Source organism: Protopterus annectens, chromosome 4.part1 (assembly GCF_019279795.1).
Source record: "Protopterus annectens isolate FY-2018-M chromosome 4.part1, PAN1.0, whole genome shotgun sequence".
Taxonomy (NCBI): Eukaryota; Metazoa; Chordata; order Ceratodontiformes; family Protopteridae; genus Protopterus; species Protopterus annectens.
In genome coordinates, this window is record NC_056734.1 from 838,743,124 (window position 1) to 838,757,523 (window position 14,400).

At 36.0% G+C, this 14,400-nt stretch overlaps 1 protein-coding gene across 1 annotated transcript in view; it reads left to right on the forward strand.

Moving 5' to 3' along the window:
• Nucleotides 1-14,400, forward strand: part of LOC122801096 (ceruloplasmin) — a 452,049-nt gene that overhangs the window by 212,922 nt on the left and 224,727 nt on the right. The window contains exon 9 of the mRNA XM_044070617.1: nucleotides 9,298-9,521. Within this exon, the coding sequence (XP_043926552.1) occupies nucleotides 9,298-9,521 (224 nt within the window). The remainder of the gene's footprint in view (nucleotides 1-9,297; nucleotides 9,522-14,400) is intronic.

The window sequence follows — 14,400 nt, forward strand, 5'->3', positions numbered from 1 at the left end:
AAAAATCTCAAAGGAAGCATGAATAAATAAATAACATCATAAATAAAACATAAAAATGAAACAAATAAAACAAAAATGAAAATATGTAATAATATATAAACATATATATTACATATTAAAACCTATGTGAAGAAACCTGAAAAAAGACATGGAACAGATTTATCAAACCTGATTTCATCTGCACAACCTCCTTTTCTTTAGAATGGGTTTGACTGAAGCCCTTTCATTTAGTTAGGGTTAGGTGATATGGTTGAATTACAGCCAATGACATTTGCCTAATGACAGTAGGTGGACCTTGTTCTGTCCTAAATTTAAGGTAAAACTAGAGGTCTTTTATTTGCATGGACATTCTTTCTCAGAGTTTTAGACCTTGTATAGAGAAACGGTGATCTGTTAGTTTTTGGGAGGTTGGAATGTGGATAGTGGAGTGGTTGTGGTTTCCGAGGCTGTAAGATAAAATCTAATTGATTTAACTGTGGGAGGCAGAAAGTCTTATTAACTATGAGTTTGAAAAGTTGGGATCCTGGAAGAAGGTCAACCTTTTCTTGAGCAGTGATCTAGTTTGCATTTTTCAGTGTTTCAGAGTGGTGTAGATTTTTAGGGAACGGGATAATAAAATCTACAAATGTTATTGGTTATAGTTCGAATGTGTGTAGAGTTTGTTTCTCATGCTGAGTCTATGATGGTGACCATATTCAAGTTAGAAGAGTAAAAATGGCTTTGCCTATGGCTGTTTTGGAGGTTTTAGTAAGAAAGGGTGATATTCCATTGGCCTAAAGTAAGAGGGAATTAAAGTTTTTACTTGGGTAGTCAAAGTAGAGGGAGACGTTAAGGGGAGGTTCAAACCAACTCTTGAGGTATTTAAAGAGTGTTTTAAACAGGAGTTCTGTTATGATCATAGATATGCAAATATTTTTTTTTTTTTTTTTTTAAGTTCCTATTTAGCACCAAAAAGTCATAGTTTTGGTTTTAATGGACATGACCAAAGATTTTTGTTGGAGATACAGTTGATTAGGGTTATAAAATGTGCTTGCATGTCTTTCTGTAGGTTGGGTGTGGAGTTGTTTGTTCAAAATACTGCCATATCATATACATAGAGTAAGTGGGGAGCTCAGGTAGGTCAATAGGAAATTTATTTATGGAGACTGAGAACAGTAGGAGAACAAGTAGGAAACCTTGTGGTACTCCTTTTTGAAGGCTGACGGATTAAGAATTCAAGGTATATTTTTTTTGGGGAAAAGTGGCAGTTTTTGATGTAGTTTTAGAAACCAGGTAGTAATTCTAGGTTTATGTCAAAATGATGAATATGACACATAAAGTCAAGAACCAAGGTACTATTAACTATACTGTTAATAACTGATAGTAAGTTGAAACAGTACTGATCTAAGGGACACTAATTTCAATTTACAGCAACTTTACATTATGAAAATAGTAACAATACAATGAGCTGAGGTTGTACAACACAGTGTATGAGTATGCATCTGGTGGGGCATACCATTTTGTAACATTCAAGCAGCATTTCATTCTCTCTGTCCCCTAGCTAACATCCATTATTTAAAAGGTTACTCAGTACTATAGTATAGGGTGGCCACAGTATTATCCAAACTAACTTATTAACTCCCACCCTCCATCACCCTCTTTTTCTGTTCTATTGGTTTAATGTAATTCCCGCCACTTCCCCCTAGCTTTAATGTACATTTTTGCATAATGCCTTATGTTTCTTCCTATAAAATATTTACATGCCCTTTGTCTTCTTCTTTTTTCTGCTCCTATTAATTTTAATATCCACTACTTCAAGCAGTCTCCCTTATGTCTCCCAAATAGTTTTCTGCATAGAGCTTTTGGTTTCCAAACTTGTTCTCTACTTTCTTCAGTTCACTGTAGTGTCATACCTGTATCCTTAATGCTGGTATATCTCAGGTAATTAGGACCACCCACTTCACTAGCTTACGGTCACTATCCCCACTCGCCATGTCCTAAGTATGCCCATTTACTTACAGACAGATTCACTATCCAATTTTATAGGTTTCTGCATTGGCTGTTGGATTCTTCCCTTTCAATACATTCTCAGTTAAAACATGGTTCCTTCTAGAACCTAACTTCTTATTCCCATTCAACAATTTACAAACATTTGTTAAACTCTGCTACCTCAGCAGTGCCTTATCACTTCACTCTTTCCTCTAACAATTCCAAAGAGAAGCACCATCACCTAATTCTACTGCATCTGTTTAGAGGAGAATCCATAAAGCACTGCTTTTCTTCAATCTCCAGTAACAGAACAGCAAATCAATCTTGTCTAAGTTGTCCTGTGAGCCATTCATACCTTCATCCATCATTCAGTCTCATTTATGACATGCTGTAATGACTGCCTGAATGATAGCCACTCCCAGTTGACCATCCGCCCCATGATGGTGAACAAATAGGATGACTGGCTTGGAGTAGGTTGATGACTGACAGACGCTGGGGGAGTAGAGTGCTAAAAAAATTCAGTACAACTTTACAAAACTTTGCTCCTAGAAAAACAGTAATAAATTAACAATAACCACCCCCCCCAAAAAAAAAAAATCAGGAGTTGTTTACCACACTGCACAAACTGTTTCATTTACTTCATATGTTACAAAAAATACATAACACTTTAATTTTCTATGTCAGTCAACAAAAATATATTTGCCTAACTCTAGACCATTCTTTAATATTAATACTACATACTCAATTGAATCTTTGCTATAAATTGTCACACCTTTTATTCCTCACCAGTAGAGTGGCCATAACAAGAATCATTTCATTTTCAAGTTAGGGTACAGTCTAATCTCAGGGTACTCTAGTTCTAGCTCATGTTTACTTCAAACGGCAGAAAGTAAAAGTATTCATTTCTCTTTTTTGTAGTTACCCATCTCACCACTGCATTATGATTGAAAATTTCAACTGGCTCCCCATTCAAAACAGGCTAATAGTGCTACTCAGAAGCCTAATTTTTAAGAGCATAAATACTCAGTTGCGCCCCTTCATTATTGTTTTCATAAAGGAACATATAAGTTCAGAGATAATCAAAATCAGGCTATGTCACTCATAAGCCCACATTTAAAAAACAGAGATTTGTGAGAAGCATTTATCATACTGGCCCCTCCACACTGAAATCCTCAACCTTGTAATATTAAAGGTATATCTACTTTGAAGAATCTCACAAAGAGCCTTCTTTCAAGTTAATAACTAACAGAAAATATAATGAGTAAGAAATAATTTTGTTTGCCCTCCAGTACCTTTCTAACCCCATCACTGAGTAAATATTGTAAATATGTATACAGTTTTGTAAACACACTATAAAATCAATTAGAAATCAATGTTGGCAAAACAGTTTTAAATGGAAAACAGTTCTGTCTTCATTTGTAATTGCACGCTTGATTGTAATTACACTCTTCGTTAACATGGCTCCTATGCTCATGCTCTGGCTGAAAAGGGTCTTTTGAGAAGTTTGTTTACCTGGTTAACAAATAGTAATTAAATAAATAACCTTCAAAAACTCCTCTATCTTCTTCCTATAGACCAGCTTCCCATGATCACTTGATTCTGCATGGCTTGTTTCCTACAAAATTTACATTCTGTTCTCACTGTGCACCACGCTAACCATCAGTCATGGTAAAGCCATCACCCTTGTACCTCACTTTAAGCATGTTATAAAGTGCTTCATAACATAAATGAGGCATCAGGCATCTCATGAAGGTAAAAAATTCATCCCCTTTCTGTACATACCCCCATCTCATCAGTTGCCTCTGTGCCGTCTTCCACCATTCTTCTAAAAGATCATTTCTACTGATAAATGAAGACAATGTTTCCCTCCCTATGGCCTTGTTATACCCTTAAAATAGCTGGTACTTAAGCAATAACCCATGTCTGGATATGAGTAATGCTAGATTTACCCACAGTCAGTGTGGTTTGGTCATGAGGGCGAAGCCCGAGTGACCAAACAAAGACAACCGTGGGTAAATCTAGCATTACCCACACCCAGAAGTGGGTTACTGCTATTATATAATGACATTATTTAAAAAAAATACTTTTCTTAAATAATGTCTTTGTATAATACCTCCATGGTGCCCTGCTGCAGTTTTCTGCTATCCTGGGGCTTTTTCTGATGTACTGTGCATGCATATGGAACTTGTGTTCTCACGCTTACACAGTACATCAGAGCTGTGTAGAGGAAGCAACAGAGAAAGGAAGATCTCCGTTGCTTTTTTAAAGCTATCTCGCTATGTTAAACAAGTTTAACACAGCAAGATATCTTTAAAAAAAGCAACGGAGAAAGGAAGATCTCCTTTCCCTTTTTTAAAGCTATCTCGCTATGTTAAACAAGTTTAACATAGCGAGATATCTTTAAAAAAAGCAACAGAGAAAGGAAGATCTCCATTGCTTTTTTTTAAGATATCTCACTATGTTAAACGTATAACATAGTGAGATTAAATCAATGGAGATGTTCCTTTCTCTGTTGCTACCTGTGCACACATACAGACAAAAAAAAATCAGGACATATACTAATGGAAAAAGTCTGGGCGACCGGACCTTTTTCCATTAGTATATGTCAGATTTACAATGGGCACACTAGTTGGCCTGGCCAATCAGCATGCACGTTTTGGAATGCTAATGGCCAGTCATTGTATAATATGCAATATTACCTACAATGATCACTAACTGACCACCTAACATGGTAACAGATGATCTATTTCTATTCTCATAAGTAACAATGAATGCATGCATCCTGAGAATGATTGATTCATAGAACTTTTGTTTCTGTGCTCCTTTTCCCTTCATGCCAACCAAACATCAAGCCTTGTCTTATCAGACTCGAGTCCATTTGTTCCACTTGCCACTTGGAGGTCCCTAGCATGGGGATGAGAATTTATACTAGAGGAGCTATCCTACAGGGAGCCATAGGAGCAATTTGTGCCCTCACTTCCATCTACTGATGTGGGTTCTGACAGCATTTCCTCCCTGCATGGCTGACATAAACCATCACCACAAGGGTCTACAATGGCCTCAACTTTTCTGTGTGTGGTTCTACATACACATCCAAATGAGGGTTACCATCATCTGTTTGGTAGTTCCAAACCCATGTCCTCTGGCCCTTGTGCCTTTTAAAATCCAAAACTTTAAAAACTGCAGGAAAAAAAACTAAAAGGCAAAGGCAAAGACTAAAAGCTAAGAAAACACTGATTTATTGTAAAGTAAAGACTTTACAATAAATCAGTGTTTTCTTAGCTTTTAGTATTTCCCTTTGCCTTGTGCCTTTTCACAAGAATCTTATGTTCACATCTTATATCCTGCCCCTTTACAAAGGAGGCAACATGCCTGAACTCTCCAACTACAAGCCTATAGCGATACTTTCTTCTTGTCTAAAATCCTGGAGAAATGCAGCCACATTCAGCTACTTAAACATATCCCTGACAAAAATATATTCCTTCCTACTCAGCATGGTTTCAGACCAAACCATAGCACTGAAACTGCATTACTCAAATTCATAAACACAACACAAGCAATATTGTATCCATACTATTCTTAGACTTATCAAAAGCATCTTATACCTTCTCCCTTGACAAGCTACTATTTCAGCTAGAAACCTGACCCCTATCCCATCCCTCCCTCTCCTGGTTCCAAAGATGGCTGTCAGACAAATCAGAAGATGTTAAATGGCAATGAAGCTATGCCACCTTCTTACCAGTATCTGTTGGTGTACCCCACGAAACAATACTTGGGCACCACTTTTTCAACATATTTATTAATTATTTGCATACTAATGTTAAGCATGCTAACCTAATCCAATATTCTGATGATTCTACTCTTAAATGCTTAGCCCAGAATCCTACTCAGTTTCAACAACTCACTCACTCAGGACTCCTTCACCTCCATCAAAACTTGGCTTGAATTCAGAGAAGATAATACCACTAATTCCCATATTGACTGCAAAACAAACTTCAAAATCACTTCCTCCAAAAATACACACATATAATGTCTTAGTATTTGCACAGAACTGAAAATGTGATGATAGAGTGATGTTTATGTAGATTTTCTCCCCTGACCTCAATTGAAAAGGGACCTTGCACCAAGTTGGACTTTCCCAGTAAATAAAATAAAATAAAATAAATAAATAATTGCCTGCAAGACTCTGCTAACTAGTAGAGGAATGGTAGACTAGGATAAGCCTTCCCCCAGTATGGGTGAGCTGGCATTGACTGTTAACTGTCATCCTTCCCTACCTGGCTCCACCAGTATCCGAGCTCTGCTTGTGCTCAGGTTGTCTGGGCCATAGTCAGGACTTTATCCGTCTATGTCATGTGATCTGTCTATTGATTCATAATACTTGTTTCAGTCATAATATAGTCCATGACTGTCATAACGGATAATATATCATTATGTGTTAAATAAATTCCTTCTGCTTTTCATATGTTTATCAAGTTCATGATATTATCAAAGTTTAGAGAAACATTGTGGGATATCCTCAACACTACCGGTTGATGTTGCTTGTGCATACAGTTAAACTTGACAGATAACAATAATACAGTTTTCATTCATTATTTTTTTTCTTGAGCTTTTCCTGTTGCTGTTGCTGTTTATTTTGCTTATTTTTTCTGTGTGCTTTTGTGTGTTGGGGAGGATCTTTGTTTTGTTTTTGATACAGGGAGTAAATAACAATACAACTTAAATGTGTATATTGTCTGGAGCTCCGTGATGAAGGTCACCTATGTATTGATTCATGGGACTTTCTTAAGAAAATCAACACTATTGCCTTTGATACAATTGATGTGGTTGATTTATACTGTGTAATTCCACATGAACTGGGTGAAGAGTGGTTTTGCGACTATCTTTTATCTAGAGGAGTTCCCCAAGTGAGAATTAACATGTATGAACAGATTCTTGACATTGTGCTTTAAAGTAATTTTATCTTATTTGAAAACAACTACTACCTGCAAAAGCAGGGTGTGGCAATGGGTTCTGCTTGCTGGGGTCTCTATGCAAATATTGTCATGCTTGAACGGGAGAAACATTATCTTAGAACATCACAATTTTTTAGCTTTTGTCATACTTATGTACATTATTTGGATGATGTTTTTATTTTATGGAAGGGGTAAAGAGAGCACGTGACCCTATTTTTTGATTACATCAACACAACGGCATAATTTCTTAAGTTTACCCATAGTACTATAGTGAATTACATTGCTTATTTAGATATTCTCTTGATTAAGGACCTGGAACATCAAAGATTTGTGGCTGAGGTCTTCCGCAAGGAGACATATTCCAACAGCTTCCTTCACTTTGACAGCTGCCATCCGTTTTCACAGAAGTGTGCGGTTGTAAAAGGACAATTTGTCCATGCCACACGCATGGTAACCTTATGGGAGGCCTTTGTTGTCGAATGTACAAGGCTCAAGGAGATGTTCTTTAAAAGAGGGTACCCCCTTAAGTTGATCAACAACATTATGTGTGAGGTTATGAATAAAAGACGTGATGGGCACTTTTCACCTATGTTAGGGGACAATTGACCACCGTAAATGATTCTGAATCCCCCATTTTGGTTGAGACTTTTGAACCTTGTTGTAATAATTCACTTAATTCCACCCCTGTGACTTCAGGGTGTATTGAGGGTGAACACTCTACAGATCTACAGTTTAACCCTTCTTTTTATCAATGCAGTTTTTCTACAACTTTTATATCTGATGCCTCATTGGTCAAGGATATTTTGTTTAAAAAACTGGAACCTGTTAAGGGGTGAAAATGCATTCATTAACATTTTGGGTGAAAAACCAGTTTATGTTTTTAGAAAGAGTTATAATTTGAAGAACATATTTGAGCACCAGGATGCCCCATTGGTGGGGGGATATATGTATAAATGTGGAGGTTGTAAGTTTTGCCCTTACATTTTGGAGGTGAATTAATATATTATTAACAACATCTGAGTTAAGATACCAGGGAGATGTTGCTGTCTTACTGAACAAGTGGTTTATTGTGCAATTTGCTCTAAATGTTCCTGTTTCCATGTCAGTAAGACAGAGCGTAAGTTTAAAAACAGGATCAGTGAGCATGGTAGATGTATAAGGGATGAGTGATGTTAATGGTCTAGCCAAACACATTCTGGGCAACAGTGGACACTGTTTTAAATTTATCATTTTAGACGCTCAGAAACCTATGGTGAGGGGAGCGGCATGGCCTTATTTATTAGAAAAGGCTGAATTAGTCTGCCAATTATGGCTTGATGCCCTGCATTGGCCGGGCTTAAATGATAGTGTATCTATCAGCAGCCTGCTGAAATTAAAAGCACTGAAGAGGTAGTGAGACTTTTTAGTATAATTTTGCATAATTTTGGATTTTACCTTATGACAGCTTAACACACTTTTAGTGATTGCATGAATTTTTATGTATGATTTTTTTATGTATCTGATATATTTATAGTCTGTTGGGGTGTAGATTAATCTATTGTTGGTATGTGAATTTTCTCTTGATAGGTGTCATTTCTGTTGGTAGGATATTTAACATTTTGATAACATTTGCTTTTTGAATGTAATGTCTTTTTAAATGTGATAAAGGAAGTGATATCATTTTTTCCTGGTCTCAGATCTATTTAATGTTACTTCTCACTTGTAACTTTGTATTGGATGAAGTTCCTGATTAAGCACTTCTGGGACAAAAGCACTTATACTTGTGTGTATATTAAAGAAGATTTTTGGATTTTACAGCCGTTTCCTGCCTTTGGTGACTTTACATTTTGGTTAAATGTGTATATGTTGCTCCTACAATGCAGTCTTGCCATTAAGGTTTCATAAGTGAATTCCACATATCATCTTAGTAACAGATAAAGATATTTTTGTGAAGACCAAAACTCCTTTTTCAGGTAGTTAATACTCTATACATCAATGGACTACTAAAATCCAAGTGAACCTTCAAAATGCAGCCAATGACTTCAGAGAAGGGATATACAGTATGTGGCATCTAAATGTTGTTTGCTAGCAATTGGTTTTCATGGGGCACCTAGTCACTTACAGCACTATCATTATCATTAAGTAAAATAATGGCTACATCCATGACACTCTGAGTATTGTGGTTATATGGCATAAAACAACCTTAAGGCTGCTGTCAGTCTTATTAAAAGGTTATGCTGAAAATGAACTATCATCTCACTCACCGCTGACAGAAAAATAGCATCAATAAATAAATGCATTATATGAAAGGTCAAGTCGTAATGGTATTGTCAAAAATGTTTACTATGTTAAATACAATCCTAACTTCTAATGTATACATATATTTATTCTTTAGAAGACCATGTGGCCCAGCCATTAGGATCCAGTGTAATGCCTGGCAAGAATTTCACCTATGAATGGCAGGTACCACTAGAAGCAGGTCCTGCAAATGATGATGACCCAGACTGTGTTACCTGGCTTTATTTCTCATCTGTCGACTCAATAAAGGACACCAGCGCAGGACTTGTAGGCCCCCTTTTAGTCTGCCGAAAAAGCAGTTTGTCATCTACAGGAAAACAGGTAATAGAGAAAATCAGAACTTAGCAAATCTGTTGTTTTCCCCTTAATGACATCTTTGGTATGGGATATGGAGGTCTCTTAGTGCTGCATTAATTTCTTTTAGCTACTTACTGTTTTGAGATTCTGTTAGTCTGTCAGTACAGTCTAACCACAGTTAGTCTGAGCTGAAGACTTTGGTAAACATAATCCTTTCATTTTGAACATTAGAAAGTTAGTATGATTTTGGTATTAGTATTATTATTATTAATAGACTGAATGAATAATACACTGAGACCTTCATCAGCCCCTTTGACTGCCTTTCTATAAATGGTACCAAGCTTTTAGTTTTTGTGATTTATCTAACATTATGAGCCAAACAGTGAAAAAACTAAAGATGGCTAGCAGTGCAAACTGTAATAAGTTACAATTTATTATTTATTTTTTTTGTACCTTCAGTCAGAGCACCTATTACTGAAACAGTGATTGATTTGAAACTATATGTTAGAAAGTTGAACGTTAAATATGCTTTGATGGCATTGAACAAACTTTAGGTTCAGCTTGTAGAAAACCTGGCTGTATCAATCCTAGATTAATTTCCACCTTAGATGTCTTTTGTGAATTGTGTGAAAAAAATATCAAACTATGCAACACAAAAAAGAAAAAGAAAGATTATAATTTAAGTCCTAGTGAGATTACAGCTCTGAATTCCCTTATGAAATGTAAAAAATATCGGTTTATGAAGGCTAATAAAGGGAATGGAATGGTTGTTATGAGTATTCTGATTATAATACAGCCATGGGCAAATTATTGGATGACAAAAATAACTACCATGTAGTTAGTAAGGAAGTTGTTAAAAAAGTTTTGCCAAAATAGACAACTGTTTGATGGATTTATTAAACCAAAACAATATTGATTTATTTACTTTTGACTTTCTCTTTATGGAAGAGTCATTATTAGTTATTTTGTTTGGATTACCTAAAATCCATATATATTTGCAAAATCCACCTTTTAGGCCAATAGTTTCAGCCAAGAAAGGCAAAACTGTGACACTGTCACAATATTTAGACAATTTGTTGAACCCTCTCACTTTAAAGACAGAATATTTTTGAGAGATTCGTGGCAATTTTTAGACTTATTAAATAAATATGTGTTCACAGGAACCAAAAGCATGCTAGTTAGACTGTTGACATTGTTTCATTATACACATCTATTGATCAGAATATGGGAATCCAGTTTGTTAAAAAATGTTTGACTCATAACACCAGTTTTGGAAATGTTAAGATTAATACCATCTGTTTACTATTAGATCTTGTGTTAAAAATATTTTTTTATATTTGATCAGAAAATCTATCAACAGAAGTGTTGTATGGCAATAGGTGCCAAAAATGGCACCAGCTTTTGCCATTTTGATGCTAAACTGGTAGGAATCATCAGTTTTGACTAAATTAGAAGGTTTCAATTATGTCTTCTTTTATAAGAGATATACTGATGATTTGTTTTTTTATTTGGAATAGTTCTAAGGAACATTTGTTGTCATTTTTGAGAGACATCAACTCTAACAGTGCAGGGTTGAAATCTGTGTTGAATAGTGCTGATGTTAAAGTTAACTTTCTGGATGTCAGTATTTCTATGATATTATTTAAAAAAGTTTTTTCAAGCACTATTTTTCAGAAAGAGACTTACACCAATAATTATTTACATTTTCAAAGTATGCACCCCATGTTTATGAAGATAAATTTGGTTTGAGGACAAATCATCCGTTTGATCAGACTGATCTCTGATAATGAGGTTTTCATTGGTGAAACAGAAAAATGTATATCTATGTTTGTGCAAAGGGGGTACCCACTTTTAAAAGCATTACATATCAAAGATGTAATTGTGAAAGCTAGGTTGAATAAGTTATCTCCAATTTTATTAAGTGGATTTACCCCTAAAGAAGAACAACACAGTTTAGGCTCTATATCCATGGGTAGTGCATTCCCTATTCTCATCTGTATTGTCTCACAAGATGTTAAAAAAGATCTTGGTCAATAACTGGAAAGTAATTTTAGGGAACAGTGATTTGTTGAGAGTTTTAGGAGATCACACATTATTTATTTATAAAAAAGTACCTAACATTAAATCTATATTAGAGTTTGGTGAACCTTCACATTATGCAGGGGTTAGGGGCCCTACAGGAACATACCCCTGTCATAACTGTAAGCAGTGCAGATTTATTAATTTTAAACACTTAAATAAAATTATATATAGTAAAAGGAGATTTAGTTGTAAAAGCACTGGAGTATTCTGTTTAGCCTCCCGCACAGACTGTGAAAGTTTTTATATAAATCACAAAGTATGTCTCACCACTAACCCCTATTGTAAGAAAATCTGTTTTATCTGTTCTATAATTAAACTCTGTAAACTAACTTAGCCACTGAGTTAGGAAAGCCAGCAGTCAGACTCCTCTCACCTATTAGAAACTCCTGTTGAATTTCTTCACCTGTTAAACTAACTTTTCCTACCTACTTTACTTTTCCTGGTTACCTGCTGTAATTTTTATTCTGCCCACTAGGTGGCAGTATACTGTAGCATTGTACCCTTACTCACTCCCCTAATACTACTAGTTTCAACTCACTACATCCCTTTCTTTCTTTTCTTCATCCCTTGCCCTGCCGCCTTGCTATTACACCATACTACTCATCACCTGCTCCTAGCCTGTACTCTTCTCATTGTCTGCCTACTGTCAACTTTAATTCTTTTTAGTCTCTCCTTTCACTATCCTCTTACCTATACCCTGCTTGCTCTATTTGAAGCTACTTACCTGCTCCTCTGTCTCTCTCTGGGCTACCATTGTTCACTGATTGTCTCTGTTGAATCTGCCACTACTTGCTGTAGCCCGCTCCGTTCGCCCTACGGGCTCAATCTGCTCCCCTACCCTACCCCCAATTCTCACCCACCCCCAGTGCTGTTAAACTTAAACATAATAAGCCACACCCACTTAATTAATCTCCCTAACACCTTAGACTTCTAATTGAGAACTCCTCTCTTAACTATCTCCTTATTCATCCCCACTCTTTTGTACTAAGGTACAATTATCCCTCTATTCCACCAGACCACACCTTATTTATGTACTTTATCTCACATTTTACATTGCCTCACAAAACCTACTTTCTAAAATTACCATCTTACATAACTCTAACCTTAAATATTACCTTTTTATTACTTCTTCACTACTATTCCTAACTCTACCCCACACCCTAACCCTCTATGAGCACTTCTCTCTACTTAATAATATACCTTCCCACCAACAAACTATACCAAACTCACACCTCAGTTCCCTCTCCCATAGCAATATAACCTCCACCTCAGTTTACCTACTCCCAAAGTTTCATAGATCTTCACATGTTACCTACTTCCCCAGCAAGCTAAGCTCACCGAAGCACTTTAAAAACATAAAGACTATACTAAAACATCCTATTGATCTATTATTAGATGGAGATATTCATCCTAATCCTGGCCCTAACCAAAAAAACATCAATATTCCACTAACACAAACATCTAATGGAATTTCTACATCCACACAACTAGGTAACTCTCTCAAAATAGTTCAACTTAACATCCGTAGCATTAACAACAAACTCAGTCAATTACATGCTCTTTTACAAGTACATGCATTTGATCTCATTTGTCTTACTGAAACTTGGTTAAAACCCTCTACTCATGACCTATAAATAACCCCACCTGGATACAACATCCTCAGATGTAACCGTACTTCCAAAAAGGGCGGCGGTGTAGCTATCTTGTATAAATCAGAACTTCAAGTTTTATCCTATAATGTACCTCTACCTCCTAACACCAATGCCGAAACCCTTACTATTAAACTTCAACTTAATAAATCTAAATCTATTTTCATAATCTGTACCTACAACCCACCTGGAAATAATACTAAAACTCTTGAAAATATTCTTAGTAACCTCTCCACCCTACTTCCTCAAGAAACAATAATACTAGGTGACTTTAATATTGACTGGACTACCTGTAGCTCCCCTAATCCTAGTACCCACATTAATCTTCATGGTTTCAGCCAAATAATAAACACTCCCACAAGAATTCAAAAACCTAGTAATAAAGAAACCACTCTTGACTGGATCCTTGTAAATAGTCATCCTGAAACCTATATACCAGGAACACTACCTGATGACATTAGTGACTATGTTTTAACCTATATAATAAGGCAAAAGGCTCATAATCCTACCAATAACACCTTTATAACCTTTCATACAAAAAAAAAACACTTCCAAGCAGATAACTTTCAAAATGAACTGAAAGCCTGTAACTGGTCACCTCTGAAGCACCTCAAACTAGATGAAGCTGTTTCTTACTTTAATACTAAATTCCTACAAATCCTGAATCTCCATGCCCCCCTTCAATCCTCCTGAATTAGGACCAAAGCAGCTCTATGGCTCACACAACAAACCAAGGAAAAAATGTTCCTATGAAACAAAATATGGGCCAAATGGAGAGCCACTAAGAGCTCTGCAGACCATCTACTCTTTAAACAGCTAAGAAATGCAACCAAAAAGGACATTATCTTAGACAAAAAAAAAAACTATTATCACCACCTTCAACAATCTCATACAAAAAAATCCACAAAAGTTCTGGTCAGACATCAATAAACTTCTCCAACCAGGACATTCCAAAACTCCAGCCCCAACTTCAATTCCTCATGATAATCCTTTGCAAATAGCTAATGCCTTCAATAATTACTTCACTGAAATTATTCAGAATCTTGCAAAGACACTCCCACCCAGTCCTCCCAACCCATTACAAAACATAAACAGTCCAGTGCCCTCCTTCCACATACAACCTGTACCAACATCCTTTATCTGCAAACTCCTTCAAAAACTCATGCCTTGTA